The sequence below is a fragment of the Protomyctophum bolini genome (assembly GCF_963924005.1).
Source record: "Protomyctophum bolini genome assembly, chromosome: 15".
In the NCBI taxonomy this organism is placed as follows: Eukaryota; Metazoa; Chordata; class Actinopteri; order Myctophiformes; family Myctophidae; genus Protomyctophum; species Protomyctophum bolini.
The window spans coordinates 30,458,629-30,471,578 of NC_137876.1; the positions used below are offsets into that span (position 1 = coordinate 30,458,629).

The 12,950-nt window shown below is 43.4% G+C and overlaps 1 protein-coding gene across 2 annotated transcripts in view; it reads right to left on the bottom strand.

The window, feature by feature from the left end:
- Positions 1–1,152: 1,152 nt before the first annotated feature.
- The window catches only part of pcnx1 (pecanex 1), a 45,676-nt gene continuing 33,878 nt past the window's right edge, over positions 1,153–12,950 (bottom strand). For both annotated transcript variants that reach the window (XM_080784141.1, XM_080784140.1), the window contains exons 27-36: positions 11,776–12,029; positions 11,175–11,405; positions 10,794–10,894; positions 10,178–10,328; positions 6,893–7,123; positions 6,062–6,336; positions 5,472–5,653; positions 4,394–4,842; positions 3,828–3,968; positions 1,153–2,513 (exon numbers count right to left, since the gene is read on the bottom strand). In XM_080784141.1, coding sequence (XP_080640267.1) covers positions 2,373–2,513; positions 3,828–3,968; positions 4,394–4,842; positions 5,472–5,653; positions 6,062–6,336; positions 6,893–7,123; positions 10,178–10,328; positions 10,794–10,894; positions 11,175–11,405; positions 11,776–12,029 — 2,156 coding nt within the window. In that variant the 3' untranslated portion in view covers positions 1,153–2,372. The remainder of the gene's footprint in view (positions 2,514–3,827; positions 3,969–4,393; positions 4,843–5,471; positions 5,654–6,061; positions 6,337–6,892; positions 7,124–10,177; positions 10,329–10,793; positions 10,895–11,174; positions 11,406–11,775; positions 12,030–12,950) is intronic.

The following is a 12,950-nucleotide window of genomic DNA, read 5'->3' on the forward strand; positions in this document are numbered from 1 at the left end:
GGAGGCGGGACTTGTACACTGTACTGTCCGATATTATGGTACTGTCATGTGATCAAGCAACCCACGCACTGTAATGTTAAAAACAATAATAAGTTACTAACTATTTTCAAGCACTGTGGTTCAAGGACCCCATAACTCAGAGTCAGAGTGTACAAATGGAAACAAAATGCCCGTTCCATTTGTACACTAGTCCTAAGGGAGAATCAATTCAAATGGCTGGAATTTCATTGCCTGAGATTTGTAGTCTGGAAGTGGAATCCACTTTGAGAAGTGGACTGGAATCCACTTTGAGAACAACTTTTCTAGCAAGATATTCTGCTGTAAGAAATGTGGATGTATTTTAAACATATTCATTAAGATCGCAACATAAATTTGAATAATGTAGGCTAGAATATATAGGCTACACACCATTGTCGCAGTGTTACACAATTCCTTATTGGTAGGTACAAAAAAACAAAACAAAACAAAGTCACATGCTTAACTAACCAGCACTGTAAAATAATATACTTTGTCACAAGACAAGAGTTGCTTACTCAGGGAAACTCATAGAGCACTGCATGTCTAGGCAGAGCGGTAGTGTGGGCTGCTGATGTGTGAGTCACTGAGCACTTTGATAGTTCACATACAGTGGTGGGAAGTAACCAAGAGGCCTACATTTACTCAAGTACATTTAAGTACAATTTTGTGGTACTTTACTTGACTACGGCATGTCATGTCAATTGTTCGATACATCTCAGAAGGCCAAACATTGTACTTTCTCCACTTTTAACACGTGAAAAAGTTTAACAAATTGAGAAATATTTGAGTAAGTCTACTTTTATTTTGGTACTGTAGGCTAGGTATATTTTTATGCCAATACTTTTGTACTTTTACTCAAGTAAAATTTTGAATGCAGGACATTTCTACATGTATGAATGATGTATTTCTACATTATTGCCATTTACTATAGTAACAAATCTGAGTACTTCTTCCACCACTGATACAGTGCATACTGTATTGTAGAGGCCATGTTGTTGATGCACCACCACCATTCTCATTTCTTCTTGAACATTTTTTAAAAGGCATTTCTGCTTTAGTTGACAGCAACGTGGTGATTGAAGTGAACCTAGTGACTACACCCGCTTCTTCTTTCTCAAGTGGCTCGTTTCCTTTTAGCTAGCCTAAAATCAATTTGAAAAACAATAAAATGTATAAAACTGTCATAATTAGATGTTTGCCATAATTCAAACAGTTTTATTTCTCTGTATAGAAAATAATTAAGTTAAATTAAATAAGGGAACAGTCCATCAAAAAGGGGGGGGGGGGGGGGGGGGATCGGCATCTTGTTTTCAACCGATGGTCCTTATTGATACATTAACCGTTGTCCCATAAATGAAAAGAAACGGGTAACAAAGTGTAAATACCATGTTCACAGTAATAAATATTCAAAACAAAATCTTTTGTACATTGACATAATATATATATTCATATATATATATATATATAGAATCATATACAGTAAAAAGTTATTTTCAAGTTTATCAAACAAAACAGTAAAAACTAAAATGGCTGTAAATTTTACAATGATTGCATTTTTTTCCATTCCCAAGGCATCAGTAACCAAGGCAACCATTCAGAGTCTGTAATAAATAAAGATGTGATATTATCTCAAGATTTTAGTGCATCGCTGTAAATAAAAAAGAAATTATAGTGCAAGTTCTCTTTTTTCTCTTCTCCTCGCAACATAATCTTGCTAATTTCCAAACTAATCAAAGAGGAATGACAACAGCAACAACAAAAAACTATGTTGAGTACAGCACCGGCAAAGTCTTTTCCAACATCAGCCTCTTCTAAATAAAGTTCTTCTGTTGTCATGGCAGCAACATTTTTTAAATAAAATAAAATAAAAATATGTGTATGAAACCATGGCCATTACTCAATACCAGGTTTTTTTTTTGGCAAAGTATTTGGAGGCAAAACATAAAAAATTATATATTTCCATACATTCTTGACACTCATTTGACACACACACACACACACACACGAAATGCATAGAAAATAATTACCAGTAGCTATAATTAACTTAATAGGGTTATTAATGGTCATGCAGCATTTCTGAGCGACGCAAAGCAAGGCAGATACTGTAAAATGCATGTCGTCATAGTAAAGGATGTTGAATGAAAGTGTACTCTGCCTCCGCTTGCACTTCAATTCCCTGGCTTCCTGTTCCCCCTCAGCAATAAGGAACGGGGGAGGGGGAGACTCCCGTTTTCCCTGTTTGTCCGCAGGCTCCTTGCGTTCTTGCGGAGAGCCAGGAAAGCTCTGACCTTGGTTTATTTTTTCCTCAAAAAAGGTGTGTGGGTTTGTGAGTGTTTGTGATGTGCTTGCTTGGCTCACACCTCTGCGCCCAATTCAATGACCCCAGTCTCGATGATGGGAACTAGCTTATCTTCCACCTGTACCAGCAGGATGGTCTTGTCGATATGGGACCGATTGGTTGGGTCGCGGCTACAAGGCACCCACCGGTGAATCACCTGCCAAAGAGCACTAGTTGTAAGTTTCAGATCATATTGGATTTGCATAGAGAGGGCCATCTAATATGTTTAACGACTGGTGGTACAGTATGAGCTAAATAAGTATTTTGAGGCTATGTTTTGTAAACACCACAGGATAACAATTAAAAAATTGAAATGCAAGGACAATTACATACAGGTTTACATCCGAAAAGTCAAACATTTCAAGAAATATATGGTACTGTATGATTGTATGTCTATGTTTATGCACAGCTTATATATTATAATTTGCATAAGGAGTTCCCAATGCAGTCTTACCTCATGTGTCATCATGGCATCAGGTGCAAACATTTCAGTCAGCTCCATATATGGTGCACAAAAGGGGTCATGCACATTATGGGCATATACTGATGACGATCTCCATATATGGGCATAAAGGGACAAGCACTGGCAGACACAGAGATCTCCATATGGGCATATTGGTTGGATTGCCGGTGCGATGTAGGTGTGAAGGCCACATGGCGGCCTGAACCTCTAGTAGGCCTATAAATAGTCTGAAGTAAAAAAAAAACACGCCACTGGGTCACAGAAAGTGTTTTTCCCTTTAAAAATCCCATAATTATTTCTTAATTGTGTAATATGAAAACCATGTTCCAAAAATGAAAACAATTAGTAAAGCTACTTTACTCATATGGTTACAAAGCACCAACAGATATTGAAACGGTACAAAATCTTATCCAAATAGTATGAAAATGAAAGACTGCAAATTGACTACAAATCTCATATCAGGCATTGAAATTACCCAACGACAACATCCCATTACATATACGGTAGCCTCGGAAACCTAGACGTTTTTACATGTACGGTAGCTGCCTGGTGCCAACAAACATAATCACTGTCATGTTGTGTTCCATTGGATTTCTTCTTCATGTAGAAGAAGAAACGAGTGTTGGCAGTTCTCAGTTGTTTAATAAAACAAACTAAATAATAACACACCAACAACAAATGTCACAAAATCCAAGGAATCTCTGGAATGTTTTGATGGAGCATGCTATGCTTCAGTGGCGACAGCGAATCACGTGATTTCCTACTGTCATTTTCCAAAGCTACTTCTGGGTACCGCAGCAAAATTAATTAAATTCTCTCCAAACAAACAGACTATCAAATATAACTGAACAATCCAGAGCCTGACCCTGACAGAATCACTGGACCTTTTTTTAAACGTATCTTTGGAACACAGTTCTTATATTATATTATATTTTAAAAAAGAACAAGGGATTTTGAATGGGGAAAACACGTGGATTGACATCAGGACTTGCTGGCCCAATAACTTACATGTCCTTCCATGCCCTCTAGGGGGCTCCAGTCTCTCCAGCATGTGCGTCCTGCCCTCAGTCTCAACGATTCATCGGGCCACTGCAGCTCCTTCCTCTTGGACAGGTTGATGGTCTCCAGCACCTGACTTACGTCCACAATCTAAGGGTGGAATCACATGACATATTTCTAATCAGGTCCAATGATTTAAAATAATATAGTTAATTATGACATTCACAGGGAAGTATTATAAGAATCTGTTGTGTTTCTTTTATATCATCATACTACTAAACCAGTGGTTCTCAAAGTGAGGTCCGGAGACCCCCAGGGGTCATTTCAAGGGGTTCCAGAGGGTCCCTAGCGAAGTGATTGATAGTTGGACTCTTACAAGTCTGTAAATCGGAGAGTGCACAAATGGGACCAAACGGGTCCATTTATTCAATCTCCGAATTATGTGGGTTCATTACCTTAATGCATACTTTGAAATTAAAAGGTTTGAGAACCACTAAATCAAACTCAATCCTCACAGAGAGCCAACAGAGTTCCGCATCAAGTCCCGTTTCTCAAAAACAGCAACCCTCACACACCTGTACTCTGTAGGAGATGTCATCCCTGCGCACTGTGGAAATGGCAGGGTTGTGCTGGTGTGGGTGTAGGGGGTGGTGGTGATGGTGGTGGGGGGGGTGCTGGCTTAGCGGGTCGGCCACCACGTTGCTGCACAACCCGTCGTTGCCCAGGAGGCCCACCAGCGTGTGGCGCTTACAGGGCGGGATGCTGTGACTGGAGAGGGAGGCGGACGGCCCCGCCGGGTCAGAAGTAGAGCCCAGACGGAGCTGCAGGGAGGTGGGCAGTGTGCGCAGGGACAGCTGGCTGGTGGAGGAGCGGCGGCAGGGCTCCAGGCCTGTGGCAGAGGTACGGAGGGAGGAGTGACGGCTGCTGCTGTAGCGGTAGGACGACGACTGGCTGGCCACCGAGGCCCGGGCCGGGGAGTGGCGGACCAGACCGGACTGGACTGACTGGGAACTCTGACTGGTGCCTGGGAGACAGAGGATGGCAGGAGGAAGAGCCAGGCAAAATGACATTGTAAGTATTATTATTAAATATTATTAACTTCCGTAATACCAATTGGTATTGTATTTTATCATCGGAAAACCTTTACAATGAGGTACAACTTATAAAGATTGTGCATTTGTGGAATCGTAGCGCCCACACAGTAGTTATACATAAAGCTTTGTTATAATACGTTTCTCACTTTGCAGCACCTCAACAAATAACATATAGTACAACGTTGCTGTCGGAAAGAAAAATCTCCACCTCTTTTGCCATCACAATGCCAATGTAATATTTTGTTGTAGGACCATATCGTGCAAAATAAGCAAAATCATCCAATCTACAAGCTCACATTTGTCCTACTGTCGTAAGACAATGACACGCAAAAGTAGCAAAAATTGGTTTTTCGTCTATTAGAACATGCCCAAAACAGGGAGGACAAGTTGAAAGTGGTAGAATAGAAATAGAAAGTATTAACAAGAGTTTACGAGTAAATAATAAATACATTGGATCCATTGGAACATATTTTTTCCACATTTCCTGAAAAGTAATGTTTTTGGACATACAAGATTTCCGGCCGACAGCAACCACATTCAAACCTCTAACAGCACTCACCCAGAGAGTGTGGCTGGTAGGAGTTGGTAGCAGCAGGGCCAGACATTCCACCCTGAGAACCTGAGCTCTGTTGAGAGTCACTGACGACTGTCCCATTCCCACTGCCACAGGACAGGCCTCCTGCATCAGAGTCCTCCATGTTCCCTCCACTGTTACACCCTGCACCACAGCCCTTCCTTAACCTAGACACACAGCAGCACAAAGGAGACAATGAGGAGAATAACAGTTGAATTAGGAGACAAATTTGGAAAAAACATAAAACAAATGCATATTTTAGCTCGGCAGGAGGCTATCCATCTACATTATAAGAGGGTGTGTGTAACACACACACACACACACACACACACACACACACACACACACACACACACACACACACACTATTTGACATAAGGTGAAACTTGAGACACCTGCAAAGGTGCCGGATACGTTGTTAACTTTCTGTTTGGGCACCAACATTGCAGGACCGAAACCCTTCCTCTCTGAGCAACATAACAAAGACTGAGATGTTAACATGGGTGTAAATAGAACTGAGGATAAGGTGAGCAGTGAATAATTCTTTGCCAAATGAATAACTTGGCAGTACAAACCTGTGCCAGGTGCTGACAACAAAGTTTCTGATGTTTCCGATGCTGATGGGTCCCCCCAGAATGTGTCCGAGCTGTGGATGGGAGTTGCAGTAGGAGGTGGTCAGAGGAGACACGTAGATGGGGTATCCGATAGGCTGGTCACACGAGGAGTTGATCATGTTGCGCAGGGCCTGCTTGGCGTTCTGGATGCTGCCACGCTCTGGGTTCCTGTTTCTCAGGAAGACAAGCTCCTGCTGCTGACCAGCCCAAAGGCCTCGGACACATTCTTTATTTACCTGAAGACCAAGGAGAGAAGTGACGTTTGGGTAATTATATTGGCCGAGTTCAATATTATGTACTATAACACTCGAGTGGGGTGGGGTCTGACATCGATATGTTCCTGCATCATGAAGACAAATGATTTTACTTGAGTATCTCTAGTTCCCCTCTTTTGATGACATTGTATGATTTCTTTCACTACGGCTACTTTCTGGCTCTTTCCAACGATACTTATTACTATCCTTTTTCCTTGTCCTCTCTCACTATTTAAATCACAAACACCTGTGCCTGCCTCGTGCACCTGACTAGACTGCCTTTAAGCCACTCCACTGGCCTGATGTCAGGTTCAGTCATGTGTATGAACTATGAATGTTGAAAGCATTTCGGCTTTCAACATACGCCTCGCTCTGTTTGCTGCAGATCTTCAGTAAGTCCCAAGTGAAACAAGAAAAAAACAAGAAAAAATAGAAAACATAAATATGCAACACACAATACACAACTACTTTGTCTTATTCATCAATTTGACATTACATTGCTGATGTATTCACTATTCTATCTTTGATGACGTCGTACCTTGATGACACGGAAGCTGAGGTACCGGCGGTTGAGCATGATGATCTTGTACTCATTGGTTCCTTCGTCCAGGACGTGGCGCAGGGCTAGGAGTGATGCCGAGTTTGAGAGCACAGCACTTCTCCAGGCTGGGTCACCCTCGTGGGCAATGACCAGGTTCTGCTGGTGGGTAGAAATGGCCTCGAACAGCACCGCCGGCTCGTCATACTCATCTGGGGATGTGAAGTGGTCCTGGCGGAGAGAGGACACATGGTAAGCTTTTGGAAATTGTATACATTTTATGACCATTGCATGCCATTTCTTTAACATCCAGCACAATTATAAAGCTTGAAACTTTAAATATTGAAACATGGAAAAGATTGAACATTTTAATATTACTCAATGTGCATTTTAAATACTCAGATAATATTTAATTGCATTAATATGTTTTCAATGAACAGCAAACAATGTAATAAACATTTGCACAAGTATAGCACCATTGATCTGGGAAATTGAGCATTTTGTTTGCGTCCGAAAAAAAGTGGTTATTTTCACTGTTGATTTGAGTCCAGACAGTGTTTCCATCATGTCAATAACTGTCTGCATTTCCCTTCTTTTCCTTTTTTTAACTAATTAAATGACTACTGCAAATGTACAAGTAGACAAAATACACTCAGGCATGCAAACAGGCCCAAGGTGAAAAAGGTGACAGTGTGCGGGGCCAACGCTGTGCCGCGGGCAAAACCGCGGCGCAAATCTTTTAAGCGTTTATCGGTACTAAACCCACTTTGGGGGGGGGGGGGTGTCATGGGGGACAGTATATACTACACTGTACTGTACTAGCCCTCCTCCCGGCCTGTGTGTCTGTGTGTTAGGCTGTGCAACAGTGACACTTGGTGGTGAACAAATGCTATAACGCTATGTTTCGTGCTCGGACACAGCCAGGGACCCAGGGACACAGCCAGGGACAGACCCAGTGACACAGGGGCAGCCAGGGACAGACCCAGTGACACAGGGACAGCCAGGGACAGACCCAGTGACACAGGGACACAGCCAGGGACACATCCAGGGACAGACCCAGTGACACAGGGACAGCCAGGGACAGACCCAGTGACACAGGGACAGCCAGGGACAGACCCAGTGACACAGCCAGGGACACATCCAGGGACAGACCCAGTGACACAGGGACAGCCAGGGACAGACCCAGTGACACAGGGACAGCCAGGGACAGACCCAGTGACACAGGGACACAGCCAGGGACACAGCCAGGGACAGCCAGGGACAGACCCAGTGACACAGGGACACAGCCAGGGACAGACCCAGTGACACAGGGACAGCCAGGGACAGACCCAGTGACACAGGGACACAGCCAGGGACACAGCCAGGGACAGCCAGGGACAGACCCAGTGACACAGGGACACAGCCAGGGACAGACCCAGTGACACAGGGACAGCGAGGGACAGACCCAGTGACACAGGGACAGCCAGGGACAGACCCAGTGACACAGGGACACAGCCAGGGACACAGCCAGGGACAGACCCAGTGACACAGGGACACAGCCAGGGACACAGCCAGGGACAGACCCAGTGACACAGGGACAGCCAGGGACAGACCTAGTGACACAGGGACAGCCAGGGACAGACCTAGTGACACAGGGACAGCCAGGGACAGACCCAATGACACAGTGACATAGCCAGGGACAGACCCAGTGACACAGGCACACAGCCAGGAACAGACCCAGTGACACAGGGACACAGGGACACCGCCAGGGACACAGGGACCCAGCCAGGGACAGACACAGGGACACATACTGTAGCTGTCTATAGTGTGGTTGAGTGGCTGCACCACTCAAAAATGACAGATGATTATTTACTAAATCAGTACAAATCTAGTCAGTATTGAGCAAGATGTTAACATTCATGTCCTGATAGTCATAGAACAATTAATTTACTCCAACAGGAGCACTAGCCCCTCGAGGAGCACTAGCCCCTCCTATATTCAGTAGATTTGTGTCCTAAATGCCATTGACAATGAATGAATTGTCATATATCGGCTATTTTTGTCCTACACAATCCTACACATTCATTGTCACAAAAATGACAATGAATGGATGATGTATGATGATAAGGGTCACTTCACACAGGTGTGATTTAAAGAAAGAAACTGGTCCAGCACTCACACTCCCATCTCAAAATCCCTTACAGTTACACTCTTCACATCATGTAAAATAGAAAATTATATTCACTGGCAAAATAATGAATTATAATACAAATAAAATGTTTTGGGATGGTTTAGTCAACAGGGTCAGTTTACTTCATTATTTTAGCCTTAGTCAATTTAAGACATGTAGAGTAACATCCTCTCCTTATTCAACAGTTGAGCTGCATGTTTTCGTTTTTAATATATCCATTTAGTATAAGCCCTGGCACGCACGCACGCACGCACACGCACGCACGCACACACACACACACACACACACACACACACACACACACACACACACACACACGCGCGTGCTTTATTTATTTACTCATACGCATGCATGCACACACACGAGCACACAGACAGACACACACACACACACACACACACACAGCGAGAGAAACTGACGCCGGCGCGTCCACACCACAGACAGTATAACGCAAAGTGCTAACGTTGCTAATGCTAACTGTAGCAGCTAAACTAATGGATCGACTGGCGAGTCACAGACAGTGTGTCAAAATTCATGCCGAGTCCACACAAACAGGGTTTTTTTCCGCGGAGCGACCAGCGGCTGCGCACATCATGCCGCCCAGATGCAAGCAGAAATATCGCTCAGAATCATTAGTGACTCACGAGAGTAGTCTGTCAGATAATTCTCCGGGCAGCGAGCTCGGGCTCCACAGACCCCCTCACCCCCCCCAAACATTTTTTTAACGGATTTGCATGAATCACACAGGTCCTATATTTGGGATAAAAACGGCGATTTTCGCCGAAAAGCTACACTTTTGCATGTCTGTAACACTAAGTGGAAATCCACTAAAGTTTGTATCTGCTAAACCGGTTATAAATAAACTAGCTAAAGACAGGAGACATGTTGTGGTGCAAGATTGCAGCCAAATGTTAGCAGCTTGACTGGGTCAAACTAGAAACAGGAAATGTTACATTTTATAGGCTCTTGTACAGGATCTCATTACATCCTACTGGAGGATACAAAACAAAGGCACATTTTGGAATTAAATGCCAGATGTTTAAAAAATATATATCAGATTTAGTATTGATCAAAGGGCCACAGTTTAGCCCATTTATATTATTTCAGAGCCTCACCTGGTGGAGTTTTAGTGACATTCTGATTCCAGGCACCACAACTTTCCTCAGGAGCTCCATGTCAGCGAAGATCCACTCATCTCTAACTGAAGAAATGCGGAAGTCACCCTTGAATAATGCATGTAATCCATACAGGAAAGATTCCAGATTGCTGTGGTAAAGAGAGAGAGGACATGGTCATGAATAAAGACCCCATCTTTCCAGATAAAACACTGTCTGCAATGTGCGACATCTTGCAAAGTAAAAGAAAGTGTCTGATTAATTTTCCAGCATGCTTCTCTTGTACGTACTGTAATGCTCTTTTAATCATACAAGCCAGCCCACAAATAGGAGGCATGCACAATAAATATTGGATCATTGGTCATGTCTTGTGTGTTTGAGTAGTTGGGAAAACAATCTGTGGTTCTCAAAGTGGGGTACATGGACCCCCAGCAGCCATTGAGGGGGTTCCAGGGGGTCCCCAGCTAAATGATTGAAAGTTATTAGGAACCAAATAGTCTCTTAAAAAGGTTAGTTATGTACAGAGTTTGTACACTCTCAGAGTTATGGGCCTAATGCATAACAAACTGGTAGTCTGAACTGTTACTTGAAATTAAAAACACTACTGTGTTATGACCTGGACATGTGGTGTGCAGCTGTCCCCAGGGCTCTCCTCCCCAACACACACAGGCCAAAGCACAGCAACACCAGGGCTGAGTCCTTGTCACTTTCCAGTGGCTGGAAGCAAAGGAGAATTGATTATTTCAATGATTGTTTAAGTTAGATTAACTGGCACACCAGTCCAAACATTTTCAGCATAAGATAGAAGGAAAAATGTTTAGCGGTTGCTCTTATGCATTTCAACATTAAGTCTTGCTCAAGCACTCTTCAATACAACACACGGTTAAAACCTGACTTTGCATTGTGGGATGCCCTCACTCACTGACAACCAGGCTGCGATGCTGCACCCCATGAAGTCAAATGTTTAATGCTACATGTTACTCAACAGAAACCCTACCTTGCCCCGTTGAGAATTGCAGTATTGAATCCAGCTCAGATAGATTCCACAGAAGCTGTCCCTGGAGATGCCAGCCAAACGGTGGTCATAGTCTTCGTCGATGTTGGGGTTAAAGGTGGGGTCCAGGTCTACGTAGTTCCTCTCTCCACAGCCCCGCAGGCCATCTCTCATGGTCTCATTAGCCAGCCACTCCTCTAGCTTGGGGGATGCGATGACATAGTAGATGATGCCCTGACACCAGGAAGGAACGGTGGAAGAAGAAGACAGCTTCTGATTGGCTCATTTGTGTCATTCATTGTATGTTTACATCTGGTGCACCATTTGTGTGGTATTTTTGAAATGTGGTGGATTAAATTAAGTTAAAATGAAATTATGATAAAAAAAAATCATTTTGGAAGTATAAACATTTGGCACTGATCCGTCTAGCGGCATTAGCAAATTTGCTCTGAATACACAGACAGACAAACACAAAGACAGACCCAATTATAGACTGAACTAGCCTCTTGCAGAGCCATGAAATGAAGAAATGATAAGAAATCCCCTCTTTTTTTGGATCGCACTTCCATCTGAAATTATGTGGCAATGACTCTACTTCACTAACCTTTACGTAGTAAGTGGTCAGGATTCGTCGGAGGTCAAACACTTGGAGCATGGAAGCGGCACTGTTGTCTGTGATGCTGTAGCCCTCCAACACATATTTGGTGACCAGCACCTCCCAGGCCAGCCAGCGCTGGCCAAAGGCTGTGTTGAAGGACAGGACGTGGGGCATGTGGCCCGGCTCACAGCAGCAGCAGCCCTCATCCTCTTCAACCCCCTCGGTGATGGCCTCCACCTCCCGCTGCTGGCAGTACGTTCCTGGGAAAACAAATCGGCAGGAATATGAGATGGTAGAAAACCGCTACTGTATTATTTATTCATCTTTTTATTATATGTGACAGTTAGATTGTTGATTGTAACACAAGCAAGTTCAATCTTTTTGTTCAATCTTTTTGTTGGCATTTTTATTGTTTTACCACGCCTTTGTTTTTTCTCGGCTTGATTACTGCAATGCACTTTTTTCTGGACTGCCTAAGAAAACAACTTGTCCAAAATGCAGCAGCCAGAGTTTTAACTAGAGCTAAGATGAGAGAACATATTACTCCAGTTTTGGCTTCACTGCACTGGCTTCCGGTTGTTTTTAGGTTTGATTTTACTTGTGTATAAAGCTCTCACTGGTCTCGCACCTTCCTACCTACATGACTGCCTGCCTAAATATGTCCCAAACCGCCCCCTAAGGTCTTCTACTGCTGGCCTGCTCACTTTGCCTAAAAAAATGGCAACTAAAAAATACGGGGAAGCAGCTTTTTGCTTCTACGGGCCGACGGCATGGAACAAACTCCCACTGTACCTTCGGCAGGCAGCCTCTGTAGACATTTTTAAAGCACAGCTCAAGACCCACTTCTACACCCTTGCTTTTAATTGATCTTTTATTTTTTGTTATTCATGTCCTTACTGTATTGCATTACTGCTTGTTTTTTAATGTTTATGCCTTGCTTTTCTTTTCTTTTCTTCTCCATTGCTCTGTAAAGCACTTTGAGCTGCATTTCATGTCATGAAAGGTGCTATACAAATAAAGTTTTATTATTATTACTATACAGGGGAGTGTAGAATGGCAAAGAGAGAGGGGTGACATGCAAAACAAGTTACAAGGAGTCGGAGTTGAACCCGGATCCTTTCAACTCACAAGGAGTGAGTGACTGAATTTCCGTAAAGGTACTCAGTAAAGGTCTATTGATT